Source organism: Hyposmocoma kahamanoa, unplaced genomic scaffold (genome assembly GCF_003589595.1).
Source record: "Hyposmocoma kahamanoa isolate Upper Pololo Valley unplaced genomic scaffold, ASM358959v1 78, whole genome shotgun sequence".
In the NCBI taxonomy this organism is placed as follows: domain Eukaryota; kingdom Metazoa; phylum Arthropoda; class Insecta; order Lepidoptera; family Cosmopterigidae; genus Hyposmocoma; species Hyposmocoma kahamanoa.
In genome coordinates, this window is record NW_020653945.1 from 13422487 (window position 1) to 13439177 (window position 16691).

General features: G+C 40.6%; 1 protein-coding gene across 3 annotated transcripts in view; it reads left to right on the plus strand.

The window, feature by feature from the left end:
• Positions 1–16683, plus strand: part of LOC113232989 (coiled-coil domain-containing protein 39-like) — a 36975-nt gene extending 20292 nt beyond the window's left edge. For 2 of the 3 annotated variants that reach the window (XM_026467916.1, XM_026467918.1), the window contains 8 exons: positions 308–467; positions 2271–2436; positions 4180–4327; positions 4752–4927; positions 6243–6301; positions 7031–7149; positions 14339–14363; positions 15435–16250. In XM_026467916.1, coding sequence (XP_026323701.1) covers positions 308–467; positions 2271–2436; positions 4180–4327; positions 4752–4927; positions 6243–6301; positions 7031–7149; positions 14339–14363; positions 15435–15547 — 966 coding nt within the window. In that variant the 3' untranslated portion in view covers positions 15548–16250. Of the gene's footprint in view, positions 1–307; positions 468–2270; positions 2437–4179; positions 4328–4751; positions 4928–6242; positions 6302–7030; positions 7150–14338; positions 14364–15434 lie in introns of all 3 variants that reach the window. The other variant, XM_026467915.1, reaches the window with a different exon arrangement.
• The last annotated feature ends 8 nt before the right edge of the window (positions 16684–16691 follow it).

The following is a 16691-nucleotide window of genomic DNA, read 5'->3' on the forward strand; positions in this document are numbered from 1 at the left end:
CTTCATTTTCAAAACATTCTAAATACAAAACTATTCATTCAGCCAGTGATTCTACTCATAGAGTAGAGCCTAGACTACAGTACCATCTTTCCCAAAAAAAAAAGTATGATCAAAGTTGGTTCATAAATGCCGGAAGTTATCGAGTAACATACATACAGTCGAATTGCGAACCTCCTCCTTTTTTGAAGTCGGTTAAAAATAGTTTCAGTTCCAATGTGCAACCATCGCAAAAACCTAAGAACTTACCAAAGCAAATAAATCGCTAAATCGCAATTTAATTCGCGAGGTTTGATTGTCTCTGACTCAGTTCGCAGCGGAACGCGCAGAATTGCGCGAGCGCGGCGCGCAGCTGGATGCAGAGATCGCGCATACAGAAGCCGACGTCTCGGCGCTTGAGGCCACCATGCGCGTGGTCGCTGCGGCGCACCACCACTTCATGCACCACATCTCGCCACTGAACGACGAATGTACGTTACATCATTTTTTATAGAACCAAGTGACGGGCGTAATAGTCTTGCGCGTCGTGGCAAGTCACACGCCTGTCCATAGCAGTTGCAGCTCCACTCAGAGCTTCAAATCGTAAAGATTTGAGGGGCACTGCCAATGCACCCGTCACCCTGAGACGTATGTTGAAAAGTTCCATGTGCATGTAATTTCACCAGCACCCTTAACTTTCAAAATCAGAACTCACGTTACCACTTGGTGGAAGAAATAGTTAAGGTGGCAGTACAAGCTAGCCCTACTAGACGAACTCTTTCATAAGGAGCCTTTACTGCTACTAAGTAATCTTCCTAAGTATGAGATAAAAGGTGTGCCCTATTCCAGCGTCACCATAGTCTAGTTTTGGAAATTTGACAGGCCAGAAGGAAGTAACTAGTCGGCTCTAGTTGCAAAAAACTAGATTTAGTCGGTCCGCCGTTCAAAAGTTATAAGGGTGTTTTACTGTCCACGCTGGAATAAGCTTATTCCAGTGACACCATTTCTCAATCTCGAGAACCATGACACCTAGCTAAGATCTGATTACTTTGAAGATATTGGATATTCAATTATTTTCATTGATACATTTACATATAAAAATCGTACATAATTTCCAAAACTCGACTATGGTCACGCTGGAAAAAGGCACACAAAAAAGACGATCATGGCTACTTTTTTAAAACATCCCTGCAATGGAAATACACTTGTTTTATTTGTCAAGGAAAAGGGTTGTTTAAAAAATGAATTATTCATTTTGCTTTTTTCTCCTGTTATCCATGCAAAGCGAAACATAATAAACAAAAGAATGTCACTAATTAAAAATAATAATCATAAAAACCGCGAAAACGTCATGGTAGTGGCCAGTATAATTTTTTAGATCAATCTGGCGCATCTCGTTCTATCTACACATTTGTGCTATAGATGACATAAAGCACACTCTTGATCAAATTCTGTTAAATGAAGATGGGCTCGTTCCATGGCCGTATTCGAGATCTATTTATCAGAGTTAAAGCCACACTATGTGAAGCTGCTGATGTGCATTATATAGCTACACTTGTCACGGCATGACTTTCAATCGGCTCCCGATTAACTGCCTACGTGGCCGAACGGTTTCCATGTCGGACTGCCACGCAGAGGTCCCAAGTTCGATTCCCGGGCCGGGAGAAATATTTGCATGGCCTACATTTATTTCTCTCGTCAATTTGGGTGTAATATGTGGTTGTCAAAGTGTGTGTCCTTGGCACCCGCGACACAGGGTTTCCCTAGTGCGGGGCTAAGTTGAGTGTGTGCGTTATATATGATATATGATATGATATGAGATATGATATGATATGATATGATACGATATGATATGATATGATATAATATGAAGCCGTGGTAGCCTAATGGTTTGACCTACTGCCTCTCAAGCAGAGGGTCGTGAATTCGAACCTCTTGAGTTTTTCGGAATTTATGTGCGAAATTTAATTTTAAATTTATCACGAGCTTTTCGGTGAAAGCAAACATTGTGATGAAACCTGCACGTCGAAGAAGGCAGACAGCCCTCGAAAAACGTGTGAAATTCCCAACCCGCATTGGGCCATGCAGCGTGGCGGACTATGGCCTAAACCATTCTCTGAAAGGAGACCCGTGCTCAGCAGTGGGACGTATAAAAGGGTTGGTGATGATGATGATAATATGTTATATGATTTTTAAGTCATACCTTAGTAAGAAACCTGTACCTAGGTGAATAATCACTTTTTTGAGTACAGAATGTGTACGAGTATGTAGTACCAATTGAATACCATTTGTAGCGGAGGAAATGCAAGAGGTATACGCACTAACGAAGGAGTACTACGAGAAGAGAGATGAGCTTAAGGCGCTTCGAGCTGATATCGCGGATTTAGAGGAGAGGGTCAACGTCCGCGCTAGCCGCCTCGCCTCTCTTAATGAAAAGTGCAAACAGCTGGCTGCTAGGGAGTGAGTAACATTAAATTCCTATCTACTAACTTTAACTGCCTCTGTGGAACGGGACCGTAGACTTTAACTGCCACGTAGAGGCCCCGGGTTCGATTCCCGGGCCGGGAGAAATGTTTGTATGGCCAATATTTATTTCTCTCGTGAGTTTGGGTGTAATTTGTGGGTTGTCTATTTGTGTGTCCAATGTACCCGCGAGACAGGGTTTCCCTAGTGCAGGGCTATGAGTGTGTGCGCGTTCTTATTATATTATTATCTGATTAAGGCATATCCGGTGTTACATAGGATTATCATACCGTTATCATCATCCTAGCCGGTTTCGGCTACAGTGACTGCCATTAGACTTACTTGTTTGCTGTTTCATGTACCTTTAGATGCCTACAGTAGCAATCTTATTGGTAAATGTTCGCAAACAATGATGGCACGCAAGGACAGCGTCGACAATGTAGTAAAAGACGGCTGCAGGTGTTAGCCTTGAGAGCATCACGTTTCGCGTCCAGGTGTGACAATCTGTGCTCCTCAAATTTTAGGATTAAGAGCCTGTGCACACACGCGCGTGTGCCGCGCGTTAACGCGATTCAAACGAGGTTCAGTCGCAACCAGTAAACCTTTGCACACGCGTTTACAAATTCAGTGACACCAAAAACGCGTTTCACGAACGCACGTCATCTGCGCGTAGTCGACACAGATGATTGTGGGTGGCGGAGTGACTTTTATGTTCATAAAAATGGCAAAGTTGTACAGCAGAGTTATAGTTAATCTGTCACGCGTCCTAGAGATACACAGTGTCCCTAACGATTTTAATGATTTTGGTATTGTAGCGTCCAAGAGCCATACGGTGTCTCACTACTGTGTGCCGTGTACTCACTATAGTCCAAGTTAGCGACCTAGTATAGGTTCCTCTCTTTAGCACTACTTCATAAAAATTACAAGGACATAATATGGAGGCACAAGGTTAAGTGGGCGTTAACAAGCGTTAAAATAACAAGAGCTCGTGCATAAAGGTTTTTAAAAATAAAAGAAAAATATTTTTGTTTATACATTTCCATTTACATTTTTTTCAACAATATCACATTTTATGTCAGTCAATATCTTAAGCCGAGTCACAGTAAGCCAAAGTCGCAGGTAAAGAATCACGAATAAGTAGCAAACAGAGAAAAAACACAACACACGTCCGCACCGCACAGATGTGAAATCCGACTAATTAGCTTACCATTATAAATGCGGTTTTAGTGACTTATCTGTAACCAATCACGTGCGTTTCTCAGTACTAGGTCGCTAACTTGAATAGACTATAGTGAGCTGTAACCGTAATCGTTGCATGTTGTGTTACCAAAAATCATAGTTTGTACGTCGCGAACCACGATGATGTTCGGTTCGCAGCGACCCGACGACAACCAAATACTCATTCTAGCGAGTGAAGACTGTTTCACGCGTACATACTAGAACCTCGTTACTGTATATTTTACGTTACAGTTACAGCTCGCTAATGAGTACCTCGCACAACACGTAGCTGTGTTACCATCCACAAAAATATTAAAAGTTTTAATTTTTTTACCAAAAACCTTATTGATATCTTAGGGTTTGTCTTAATGACACGTGAAAGCTTAAAATACAAATTCCCGAAATTAGATAAAAGATGCATTACGACGTGTGTGACGATATATGATAGTGACGATGTCGACAACTGTGACGCTAAAGGCACCATACTTGCGCATTTAGTTTTTAATGGTTTTAACTTTACAGGTCAGAAGCAGACGGCGATTTGGAAGCGGCCAAAGAGCGCCTTTCACGTCAAGAGATGCGGCTTGCCAATGCCAAGGACATCGTAAAACATAACGCAAAGCGCGCTAAGAAGCTTATTGAAGGTTATGAAGACTGGCGCATGTTTCAGGTATAAAAAATAAGCTGGGAATCTACAATCGTAATAGGACCATTTCTGTACCATTGTAGTAGCAGTAGAGCTCCTTGTGAAAGACTTCGTCCAAGGAACTCTACCTTACCTAATTCTGCCGACAAAGCGTTGTGTTTCGGTTTTGGAAGGTGGGTGAAGGAAGTAAGGGTGCTGGTATGGGACTTGTCAAATTATGCCAATAAATAAAATCAAATAATTTGTTGTGTACGCACGGCTAGAAGTTCTTATATAATATTATGTCAGTACGTATTGCCAATTTTATGGCATACAATTTAATAATAATACAACAGATAAATGGGTTATAACTCGCGAAGTATTCGAGTTCCATAACAAGAACTATTATAGTTCACTCGGAATAATCCATCCAAATTGTGATGACTCTGACAGTTATTCTAATTTACAGTTGTGCATGTGGATCCGCGATTACACGGAAGCCGCACATAGTTCTCTGCACGCCATTTATGACGCGTGCTGCAAAGCTGAGGAGCCACTTCATCACTTCGCGTCGCTTCTCACCTCCGTTGATCTGAAGCGATACATACCGAAATCACAACGCCGCCTGGAGTTGTTTATTGACAGGTTTGTTGTTGTAACATCAACAGACTTTTTGGCCAAACATATACAATATTAAGGCGAGGTTTATCAACACGAGCCTAAATTTTAGGAAGTGAGGTGTGTACCGCCCCACACGTTCCGCAACCCGCGCGCTGTCAATTAATATAAACAAAATAAGACAGGCGGAGGAAATTTGACACAGGTCTGACATCAGCAAGCGCTCGATGGCGACTGACTGGGTAGCGGGCGGCGCGGCGCGTGGTTAAACCGCTGGGCAATTTTCATATCTTGGAATAAATGAATTTAATAACTACAGGGCTTCAGTTGAAAATCAAAATTTAGCAGGTTTTCTGTAGTACTTAAAGGGAAATACCTCCATATAAAAATTATGTCATTATATAGTTAGATATTTTATTATTAAATAATTCGTTTTAGACTTTTATTTTAGCCTGTTTTCAGGATTTGATATGATCGGGCGATGTACATCCTATCGTATACAGATTAGCACATTCTTTAGACAATGTCATTAAGTGTATCATATATTTTTTGTAAGACCGTTATTTAATAGTAAATACGTAAACCATTTGATCTAGCAAAACAGTTTTTCCCGCTTACCGGTGATTCGCCTTAATTAGCAGCTTTAGTAGGCTCTACTTCGAACTATTAAAGGAAACAAACTTCGCCCATGTAAGTATTACTGTCGTCAAGTAATGTGACCATTATTACTGCGTTCCAGAATCGTAAGGGTGGTCGTGAAATTATAGGCACATGGGTCTTGTCTCTCAGGCTGTCTAAGCTCTGTGCGGCACTGCATTTATGGATAGGGGTGTCGCTTACCACCATGCTTATGACTTGCTCATCCCATCACTTGATATCATCATGAACCAATAACTTAAGAGCACCGTTAATCTCCATACTACAGATTGTAGCTCTGAAAAAGGTCAAAATTCTCTAGTCTAGATGGCGCTGATCAATAGCCTGGAAGTAAGTTTATAATATGTAAATGGCCGTGGATGTCATTTAATTCCTCTTTAATATTTTTCAAAAAAGAGGTTCTCAATTCGACTGGTTTTTAAAAATTTTTTTTAGCGCGTTGTTCAATAAAACAAGTAAGTAACACAGATTAACGTGGATTATTCCCATAGTTTGATAATAGAGGTAGCGTTCTATGCTAACATTTCATTTGAATTAACTCCGAACGAGTATAGCTTTCACATGGGAGTAATATTTTGCTACCATTCTGATCAGCTATGGCCGTGTCACGGCTTTATGTTCGTCATTTACTTCATTTTATGGTTAGCGTAAAATAGTTACAATTCTCAACTTTATGCTATTTCAGAATATTGAACGAGACTTCTCCTGGCGGTAAACAGAGCGCTGTAGGATTGGAGCTCGAGAGTAAGTGCTTTTCAAATTATGCTCCTTAAAATAATGACAATTAATGGAAATTCGTGATAGGGTTAAATCCCACGTAAAACGGTACGATTACGAAACTATTAAAAGAAATAGTTTTCACGGAACGCCAAAAAGATCTGGGAAAGGAATAGTGCCATAGGAGGAAACAAAGCAGCTGATAGCGTAGAAAGTGGAGTCTTGTGATTTTTGGCTTAACCTTGCTCTCTGCATAATGTAAGTACGTAGCCTAGCCTTAAGAAAATGGTAATGCAGAAAGCTTGGTCCACATAATTATTTTAAAAAGAGGAAAATGAAAAGGCTGTAAGAAATAAAATTATATAAGGAAAAGGTACAATTATTACAAAACACTCCTCACACAGACTAAACACAATGCTCACCCTAAAGGGCCTACCTATATTATAGGTTATATCTATATAATTTGATATTAAACGACGTAAAGTTTCTAAACTCGCACACAACAACAGTCGCAATAAATGAGGGTGTTGATATTGCACGTCCTCTCGTTTTGAGAATTTTGATGGGAGTGACGACGGAACGAACCAACGTTAAAATAGTGAAGGAAAAGGGATTCCGAGAACGATTCAAAGTTTTAAAAGTAAGTGGCCAGGAACCAGTAACTGGGTGATAAAAAGGTGGGATGACAATGAAGGAGGTTACCATACACGTCACAAGTAGGTATAGCAAAGCTGAATGGCTTATTGACTCTTGCAGGGTCGGTGTTTTCGTCTTCTTCATCTTCCGTGCACAGCGGCGTTAGCTTGGCAAGCGGCTACACGCGTCGCTTTTGCGGTTTCCGCAAACATCTAGCCGAGCGGGTGCAGGAACCCGTGGTAAGTGACTATATTAATTTATATGACAATGTAGTTAATTGTCTTGTATTAGTATTGTTCCTTTGAATACTATTAAATTACGTATACTCTGTTTTTCTTTCTTCAAAACGCAATAATACGACAATTCATTGCGTAAAAGCGTTACTAACAGCTAGTGATTGCAAAATATTGTATCGGCTATCGACTAACATTGGTTACGTTTACTCAATAAATAGTCCAACTTGTTTCATTTGCAGATGTTTAAATTTATTATTGTTATAAAATGTCCCAATAGGTGTAACCGTATAGTCCTGGTTCACATTTTTATCTAAAATTTTAGATAAAAATTAGGCAGTGTTCTTACCCCAAAATATTTATTATTCAGAAAAATCGTGTTTTCGTTACAAACTCAATTCCAATGTTATGCTACATCAGGTATGGGCAACCTTTAACATGTTGAGGGCCAAACTTTAGTATGCAAATAGGTTCGCGGGCCGCGTTTAAAAGTGCTTAGTGCATTTTAAAGTAATTAGTGTCAATAGATGTCAGACATAAAATAATATCACAATGTTATTCTAGTACTAGTACAATTTATTTAAAAAAAGAAATTTTAAAAAATGGTACATCATATCGGTAAATCGATAAATTTGCAATTGCTACAAACTACGAAAGTCAATCAATGAGACACTTGAGCTTGAATTTGGGAAACTAATCCATCGATATTTGGATTAATTCCACTGATACAAACACGTAAAGAATTTTCCAAATTATCGTCAGTCAGTCTTGTACGATGTGTTGATTTATTAATTTTCATCATCGAAAAGAACTGTTCGCATTTATAAGTACTGCCAAAAGCACAAATCAATCTTCTTGCGAATTTTCTAAGCTGCGGAAAATTGTCTTCTTCTAGGTATTTTTTGTAGAAATCGCACAACTCTACTTCTTCAAATTTAGATTTTAGGAGTGAGTTTTCTTGAATTTCGATCAACTCCATTTGTAAGTGTATTGGAGCATTTTGTACATTACTTTTTGTTGGATTTGCAAATAAACTGAAACAGTCTTCCATGTTTTTGAAATCGCTAAATCTGTTCGAAAAATGTTCCGACAGTAACTTGAGTTCTTCAGCATATTGAGCATAAGCAATATTTTCATACGTAGAGAGCGTGTTGAAATGGTAACTATTACCAGATAGCATCTGTGACTCCCACAAGCGCAGTTTGACCTGAAATGCTTTCAAATGGCTGTACAAATCATTTACTAGCTGTCCTTGTTTTTGTAGTTTCAAATTTAAATCATTCAAATAGCCTGTTAGATCGACCAGAAATGCTAAGTCACATATCCATTTTGGGTCACTCAATTCAGATAGTGGTTTATCTTTTATTTTCATAAAGTCTGCTATCTCATTTCTAAGCTCGTAAAACCGTTTCAACATTTTTCCTTTGGTCAGCCATCTGACTTCACAATAATATGTTACGTCGTTATATTCAGCGGATATTTCATCCAAGAACCCCTTGAACTGACGATGGTTAAGCCCTCGAGATCGAATAAAATTGATGGTTTTTACTACCACATCCATAACATGCTGGAGTCGAATGGACTTAGAACACAAGTTCTGTTGGTGGATAATGCATTGAAGGACTATCAAATCATCTTTTTGCACATTTAATGCTGTTGCTTTTTCATTTAAAATTCCGATGAAACCTTTACGTAAGCCGACCATAGAAGGTGCACCATCAGTGCATACTCCCTTTAATTTTGACCATGGCAAGCCAAATCTTGTGAATACCTTTTTTTTTTCAAGGCGAGAGTGAATAGGCATTATTTAGGTGCGCATTTGACCTCCATCTCACCTGATGGAAAGTGACGATGAGGTCGACGATGGAGCATGCACACCTAAATAATGCCTATTCACTCTCGCCTTGAAAAGGTCCAAGTTATAACGTTCAGGGAACAAGTCTGCAGGCAGGGAATTCCACTCCATAGCCGTTCGCCATATAAATGTGGAAGCGTAACGCTTCGTGCGAATCTTTGGAATATCCACAACATAGGGGTGGAACCCAAGCCTACGCCTAGTCCCCCGGTGATGGAAAGGGGAAGGCGGAATTAAATCATGTAATTCCATCGCACACTCTCCGTGATATATCCTGTAAAATACCGATAAGCAGGCAACTTTACGGCGGTGTTCAAGGCTCTGCAGCTTCGCCTCCACTAATTCCGAGTCACCTATAAGTCTCTTGGCACGGTTGTCAATTGAATCCAAAGTGGCCAGTTGATATGTCGCAGAGCCATCCCAAAGGTGGCAGCAGTACTCCATGCACGATCGGACTTGTGCTTGGTACAGCTGGAGCAACTGTCCCGGTGTAAAGTACCGCCTCACCCTGGAAAGGATCCCAAGCTTCCTTGCTGCATTTTTGGCCGTGGATTCAATGTATCTGCCGAAGTTCAAATTGGACGACAGGTCCATTCCAAGTAGCTGGAGACAATCGGCTATCGGTATGGATATATCACGAAAAGTCGGAGTCAGCTCAAAGGGACTCCGTTTTGTGGAGAATAGACACGCCTGCGTTTTGGTAGCGTTAAATTTGACAAGATTGGCATTGCCCCAATCGGAGACTGCCTGGAGTGTCAAATCTAAACGGCTAACCATGGACTCTCGACAAGACTGGATTTCCTCTCCACTGACCCTTGCATTGGTCAAGTACCTATCTACAACTGTGCTGTCATCAGCATACGCAAAGGTACCTGGAATTAACATATCATTGATATGCAGCAGAAAGAGAGTTGCAGACAGTACGGAACCCTGAGGAACTCCGGCATCTATCGCCATATGTTCGGAAGAGTAGCCTTCTAAGACCACTCGAATCGAACGTTCGCTCAAGAAATCCGAGATCCAATTGCAAAGGTCAGTGGGAAGCCCATAAGAGGGAAGCTTGCTTAAAAGGCTTGCGTGCCAGACCCTGTCAAAGGCTTTAGAAATGTCCAAAGACACTGCAAGTGCTTCGCCTTGCTTTTCTATAGCCTCGCTCCATATGTGACAGGCATACACAAGAAGATCCCCAGTAGATCGCCCTCGTCGGAATCCGTACTGGCGATCACTGAGGAGATCGTTGTCTTCAAGGTACGATAGGAGACGGTTGTTGAGTACACGTTCCATAGTCTTGCAGAGTATGGAAGTGACTGAGATAGGTCTATAGTTGACAGGGTCAGCTCTGCTTCCCTTTTTTGGTACAGGTTGCACGTTTGCAAGCTTCCACGATCTGGGAACTACACCAGTCTCAAGTGAGAGGCGGTACAGGCGTGTGAGAACAGGAGACAACTCAGGTGCACAGTTACGAAGGACTATTGCTGGAATTCCATCTGGCCCGCTAGCTTTATTCACGTCTAGATTTCGCAGAGTTCTAAGTACCTCTTTTTGGCGTATGCGAACTGGCGCCATAGTGCAGCCAGCCTGAGGTAAAGTAGGTGGTAGGGTCCCTGCGGCATCTAGACGCGAATTTTCTGCAAAGAGTGAGGCAAAGAGATTCGCCTTCTCTTCCGCAGTATGAGCCAGCGAGCCATCCGGCCTCAGCAGAGGTGGCAAAGATGGGCGACAAAAGTTCGATTCGACCGCTTTGGCCAGGGACCAAAAGGATTTGCTGCCTGCTGGATAAGAGGCAAGCTTGGCTCCTATGCGGCGCACATGGTCGAACTTGGCCCTACGTAACATGCTTTTGCACTTCTTGGCGGCCTTATTAAAAGCTTTCTTCATGTTCTGAGTACTCGGAGTTTTGCGTAGTCGAGCATCTGCCCAAGCTTGGTACGCGGACTGTTTACGTGCTTCAGCACAACTACAATTAGCGTTAAACCATGGACGAGCTTGGGGTCCATTGGGTACATCAGAGTATGGAATGTAATACTCCATACCCAAACGCAAGACCTCGACTACAGCATCAGCACAGCTCGACGAGTCTCCTGAAGTAAAGCACGCCTGCCAGAGATATGACGCAAAGAAATGGCGCATTTCGTCCCAATCTGCTAACTTGTATCGCCACACCCGTCTCATACCACTAGGGCCCTGATCGGGTGGGGAGTATACGGATACAGTTTTCACCAGACAATGGTCGGAAGTACCCAGTGGGGCCTCCACAACCACAGAGTATCGGTCCGGATCAGTTGTCAGCAGAAGGTCCAAGCAATTAGCCGTATGAGATTCAACATCTGGTATCCTAGTGGCGCCACTGACAAGCTGGGATAAGCTTAGCGTTAACGCAAGTTTACGCGTCTCTCTCCCAGCGTGATCGGTCTTCTGGTATGGGAACAACCATTCTTGATGGTGTGCATTAAAGTCCCCCAGAATGACTAGTTGCGCCGCTGGGTACCTATGCTGAATCTCATCAGACGTCTCACTTAGATATTGGAACAGCTTGGTCGTCTCCTGATCTCCACTGTGCGATCGGTAAACACAGCAGTACACTATTTGTGTAACTCCTGTGTCAACCAGAAGCCACAAAATTGAAAAACTCGGTGCCTCAAGGTTCTTGAGACGCTTGACACAGATGTCATCGCGAACGTACACACAGACTCCGGCACGAGGTACGAACCTGTGCTCCAGAGTATACCCGGGGTAGCTGAGGTACGCTGCGTCAGTCGGACATCTGATCTGCGTCTCTGTGAGGAACAGCAGCTGCGGTTTGTCGGTTTCAAGGTGGTAGTGGACCGAATCGAGATTTGAGTGCAGACCTCGGATGTTAGTGAGGTGCACTTTTAGTGGGAGGACGTGCAACCGCTGTGTATACTTTTTTCCATTTTTATAATTTTTCATTTTTGGATTTGGAGAAGTGAATAGGCAGGAGGAAGGCAGTTGAACGAGGCACTGCGTCGTGTTCAACCAAGCAGCAGACTCATACTGCCACACGAGGTTACAATCGGCTTGGAGACCGCGGGGACGCCCGAACCCCCCCCGGAGATGGCCACCTGGTCCTCCCTTCCGGTCGCCAACCGGCAAGGTGGAGCATTCCGGGATTTTTCGTTGGGTGGCGGGGCAGCCTTTCACGGGTGGCTTTCCCGCTACTTGGGCCCCCAACTTCCCACGGTCGGCCAGCGGTGCACCGTGCTTCGGATCCCGCTAGCCTCCAGAACCGAGTGCTCAGTGTGGCAGTACAAGCAGCTACAACTCGCCGTCAGACGCAATGCAACTGTTCAGACCCGACCTCCAAATGGCAACTCCCGAACACGAGTCGGAACACGGTAAAAACCATTTGGCGACTCGACTGCGTCGGGAGGGTGGTGACTAGCCACGGCCGAAGCCTACCACCAGTAGTTATTGCTCTTTAGCACCACCCAGGGGTCACTTGTAGGGTCTCAAGGGTAAACCTACGGAAGCGAGCAACATCAACCCCCAAAAAAACAAACTTTTGAACTTCATTAAAAATATCCTCCCCTGTAGTGGTTCCTTTTAGCGGCTGTAAAGCAAGCAATTCCTCAGTAACAGTGAACTCCTTATCAACACCTCCAATAAATATAGCCAGTTGAGCTGTGTCCGACAAATCCGTGCTCTCGTCTAATGCTATGGAAAATGATTCAAAACCAGCCATACGGTCAGTCAATGTTGTTTTTATATCATTAGCCATCATTTCTATACGTCGAACTACGGTTCGTCTTGACAAACTAATTTTTTCAAATTCATTTTTCTTTTCAGGACACAAAACACTGGAAACTTCTAACATACACTCCTTAATAAATTCTCCTTCGGCAAATGGTTTTAATGCCTTTGCCAATTTTGAGCTAACTATAAAACTAGCTTTCACAACATTATCAAGTTGTATTCTTTGTTTATGAAACATTTGTTGCTGTTTCTCCAAATTTGCTGTAAGCTTCTGGATTTTGTCTGTTCTTAATTGTCCTGTCAGTGAGTGTAGCGCAGTATGCTTAGTTAAGTAATGCCTCTTTATATTGAATTCTTTCATTACTGAAATGGATTCATTACACAGCAAACAAATAGGCTTACCATTGTGCAAAATAAAAAAGAATTCTTCAGTCCATTTTTCTTGAAACTGGCGTCCCTCTGTATCTACTTTTCGTTTTTTTCCACCAGACATCATTTTTGTTAACTTTTCGTTCTTTAAACTTAATAACAATACAAACTATAGTTAGTACACAACCACTCAAGATGCACACAAAGTTCATGGCTCAAACAGTTCGCTAGAATATCGCTTGTCGAAGTTATCACCTCGGTAGCTCGAATAGAACTGCACAAATGTTCGGGCCATACACCCGCTTATATAGGCAAAATGAAGGAATATTCTGGAATAAACTAGTTTTAGAGTAATTGAGAAGCAATAAGTCTTTGATGTTTGCCGCCCGTGAGGCGTCGGCAAACATCAAAGACTTTGATCGAGTAAGCCGAGTGGCGGCGATTATTAAAGAGTGAGGCGGCAAACATCAAAGGATTAGATGTTTGGGGCTTCACTGTCGCTGTGAGTGTAAGTACCTAGTTTAATATTTTTTCATTCGAGTTTTTTTTTTTTTCAAAATGTCTCGCGGGTCGCATGTTGCCCATATGTGTGCTACATTATAAGGATAACGCATAATATTTCAAGTATCCATATATATTAGGATTAGATATTTCCGTTGCTACTTGCACCTACTGTCTTTTTTACGCAGATGTTTTATCTGCAATCGCAGATAAAACATCTAGTATTAGTAGTATTGTCTATAATGGGGCAATTAATTTGCATTAGCTTGAGAGTGTGGAACTGTACTTCATGTATTGATTTCGATACTAATGGAACAACCGTCAGAAAAAAAATGCTATAGATGAAACTACCGACAACAACTACTGCTATTTAAAATTTAACGATAAGTGGCTCCCTGCAAACGTTTTTTTGTTACTTTAGAATACAAACCGAGTCCTATAGATTATCATTGAACCACTTTACATTTCTTGTAGAAAGAGAGGTACAGTCAGTGTCAAAATTACAATGTGTTAAAACATGAGATGGAAATCAACTTTATCTCATTAAGTGAAATTAAAGTGCATTTAATTGTTTTCTTAAGCATTTCAGTTTCAATCGAAATTGCATCTTGATTGCTAACAATCATTGGTTTTTTTTTAAATTACTTTTCTAATATTTTTTTAATACCATAAAATTCGGTTCATTTGGTTACTGACTGTACCTACTTTAGCAAATTTCACAAGACTACTCATATTTTACATTTTTTTTGTTTCCAGCTGCTACAAGAGGTTCCACAACAAGGTCAGCAAAATTATTGTGCTTTTTAATATTTTTGAAATGGTTTATTAAGTTTTATTAATAAAAATTGTATCATTGCCCTTCATTTTTTCTAAGAGTCTATACAATCTTAAATGGTTTCCGCGTAACAGTGAGTGTTGAATCGACCACTTTGAAAAGAAAATAGTAAAATTGAGGATGTACACCATTGACTTACAATTATATGGACGTCGCGTCCGCGCTAAAAAATGTCCGAACTTATAGGGCGTTAAAATCGTATACAGAGCGTCATTCACGCTGTAGTCTTCGTTTGTTCGACTGACGAAGCAAGCAAAATTAGACAGTACTGCGATGACATTACAATTTAAATCTAATGTTTTACATGTCACTACGTTTAAATAGGTTGACTTGGGACATTTTTTTCGTGGTTTTTGTATTAGACTCGTCGTCCATTTATTTGTAAGTCAATGATGTACACTGATTATTTTATAAATTATTCCAGCGTAACCATGGTCAAGTTTTTGAAATCGGACTAGCCAGAAAAAAGTCGCTATGTACTCTGTTCTAGTTGCAAAAAACTAGATTTAGTCCACCACTGACAAAACACCCTTATACTTTTGAACGGCGGACCGACTAAATCTAGTTTTTTGCGACTAGAACCGACTAAATAGCCGAGTAAATAGAAAAAAAGTCGCTATTTAGTCGGTACTAAATAGCGACTTTTTTCTGGCTAGTCAAATTTCAAAAACTCGACCATGTTCACGCTGGAATAAGCCACGCCACTGATTACTATACGGTGTGAAAACACGATTCCTAAAAATTTTCACCATAGAAAAAAAACGCAAACTTAATTCAATTTTTTTTTATATCAACTGAATTTAATAGAACACGTATTCTATACGATTATACATTTTTCAATAATTTCGTTTGTAAAAAAATATTCTGAAATAAAGCCAGTATCCCTACCGCTCGACGCAAGCAAAATGAACCGTATTTGTACGGAAAAAATTTGAATTCAAGCTGAGGTAGTATCGACTCTTAAGTATTCACTGAATTACGGGTGGCATGACAATAATTAAATTAAATATTACACAGCTCGGCGGTCTACGGTCTCTTTAAAATTGGTCACTCTGGGCATGGAAGAAAGTTTCCCCACCGTGGATTCCTCGAGAATGTTGTCACAGCATTCGCGCAAAGGTTTGCGTTAATCTTTGAAGATTTGTTTTTTACATATTTGTGAGCAAAGTTATGTTGGTCTTTAACATTGTGAAGACTGAATAACGTCACTATTTGCTTAGGGCAACAATAAAATCTATTCAGATTGCATTGCTTTGGTTTGTGGGTACACATGGTGCCAATTCTAAATAATACTTGCCAAGTTAACATGGAATAGCAATTACTAGGATTTATATGATTGCCTTATTCCAGGTTTATTATAATAGAAATTTTACTGTTCAGGCAAAAAGTTGAAAAATTTATGAGGCAAATGTGAACTTACCACTTCTAAATTGAGAACGTCCTGACGAAAGGTCAGGTCAAATATACCCTTAACTGACGAGAGCGTATGAAAGTATTCATGCTGTTGATGGGGCGAAAGATGTGAGTCAGAGTCGTAGCAATTAGAAGGTTGTTGTATCTGCCTACCCCGATGACAGAAAAAGGGTGTAAAGCATATGTAGGTAAAAAGTCGGTTCCAGTCGTAAAGAAGTAAGTTATGTGGTGTCATCATTCTTCAAACTCGAGAATCACAGCATCTATCTTAGATCTGATTGCACTCTGAAAAAAATCTTGAATTAGTCTGTTCAAGTTACAACAACCTAACGACAGTCAGTCTTTTATTTAGAAAGTACATACAAGAGATTAATTTTGAAAAGGGCTAGTTAAGTTGCCCATAATTTTATATTAAATACATTAATAATAAAAAAATATTACACTTATCGCACAGACGTTAAGTTTTTTTACAAGTATTTGATATTTAGCGGTTTAATTTAAAAGTTTCAAGATCAACAAATTAGCAAAAAAATATGGCGTTACTTTTGCGTATTGTTGTAAGGATTTATCGATTGGCTTGATTTATATATACGAGTATATGTTATCTAGCCGTCTAAACGCGACTAAGTCACGAGTTCACGACACCTCTCTAGTCATAATTTAAACATTTTATTAAGACGATCCTGGAATAAGGCGCGCTTGATGTTTGAATATTTACTATTTGTACGTATGGGGGATTAGATAAAAAATATTTTTTACGTGTTATGTTAAACGCAATGCAATGAGAATGCAAACTTATATTTTTTTGTATTGAAATCGTAACACGACAAAGTTTTTATAATTAATTTTAATTAACCAATG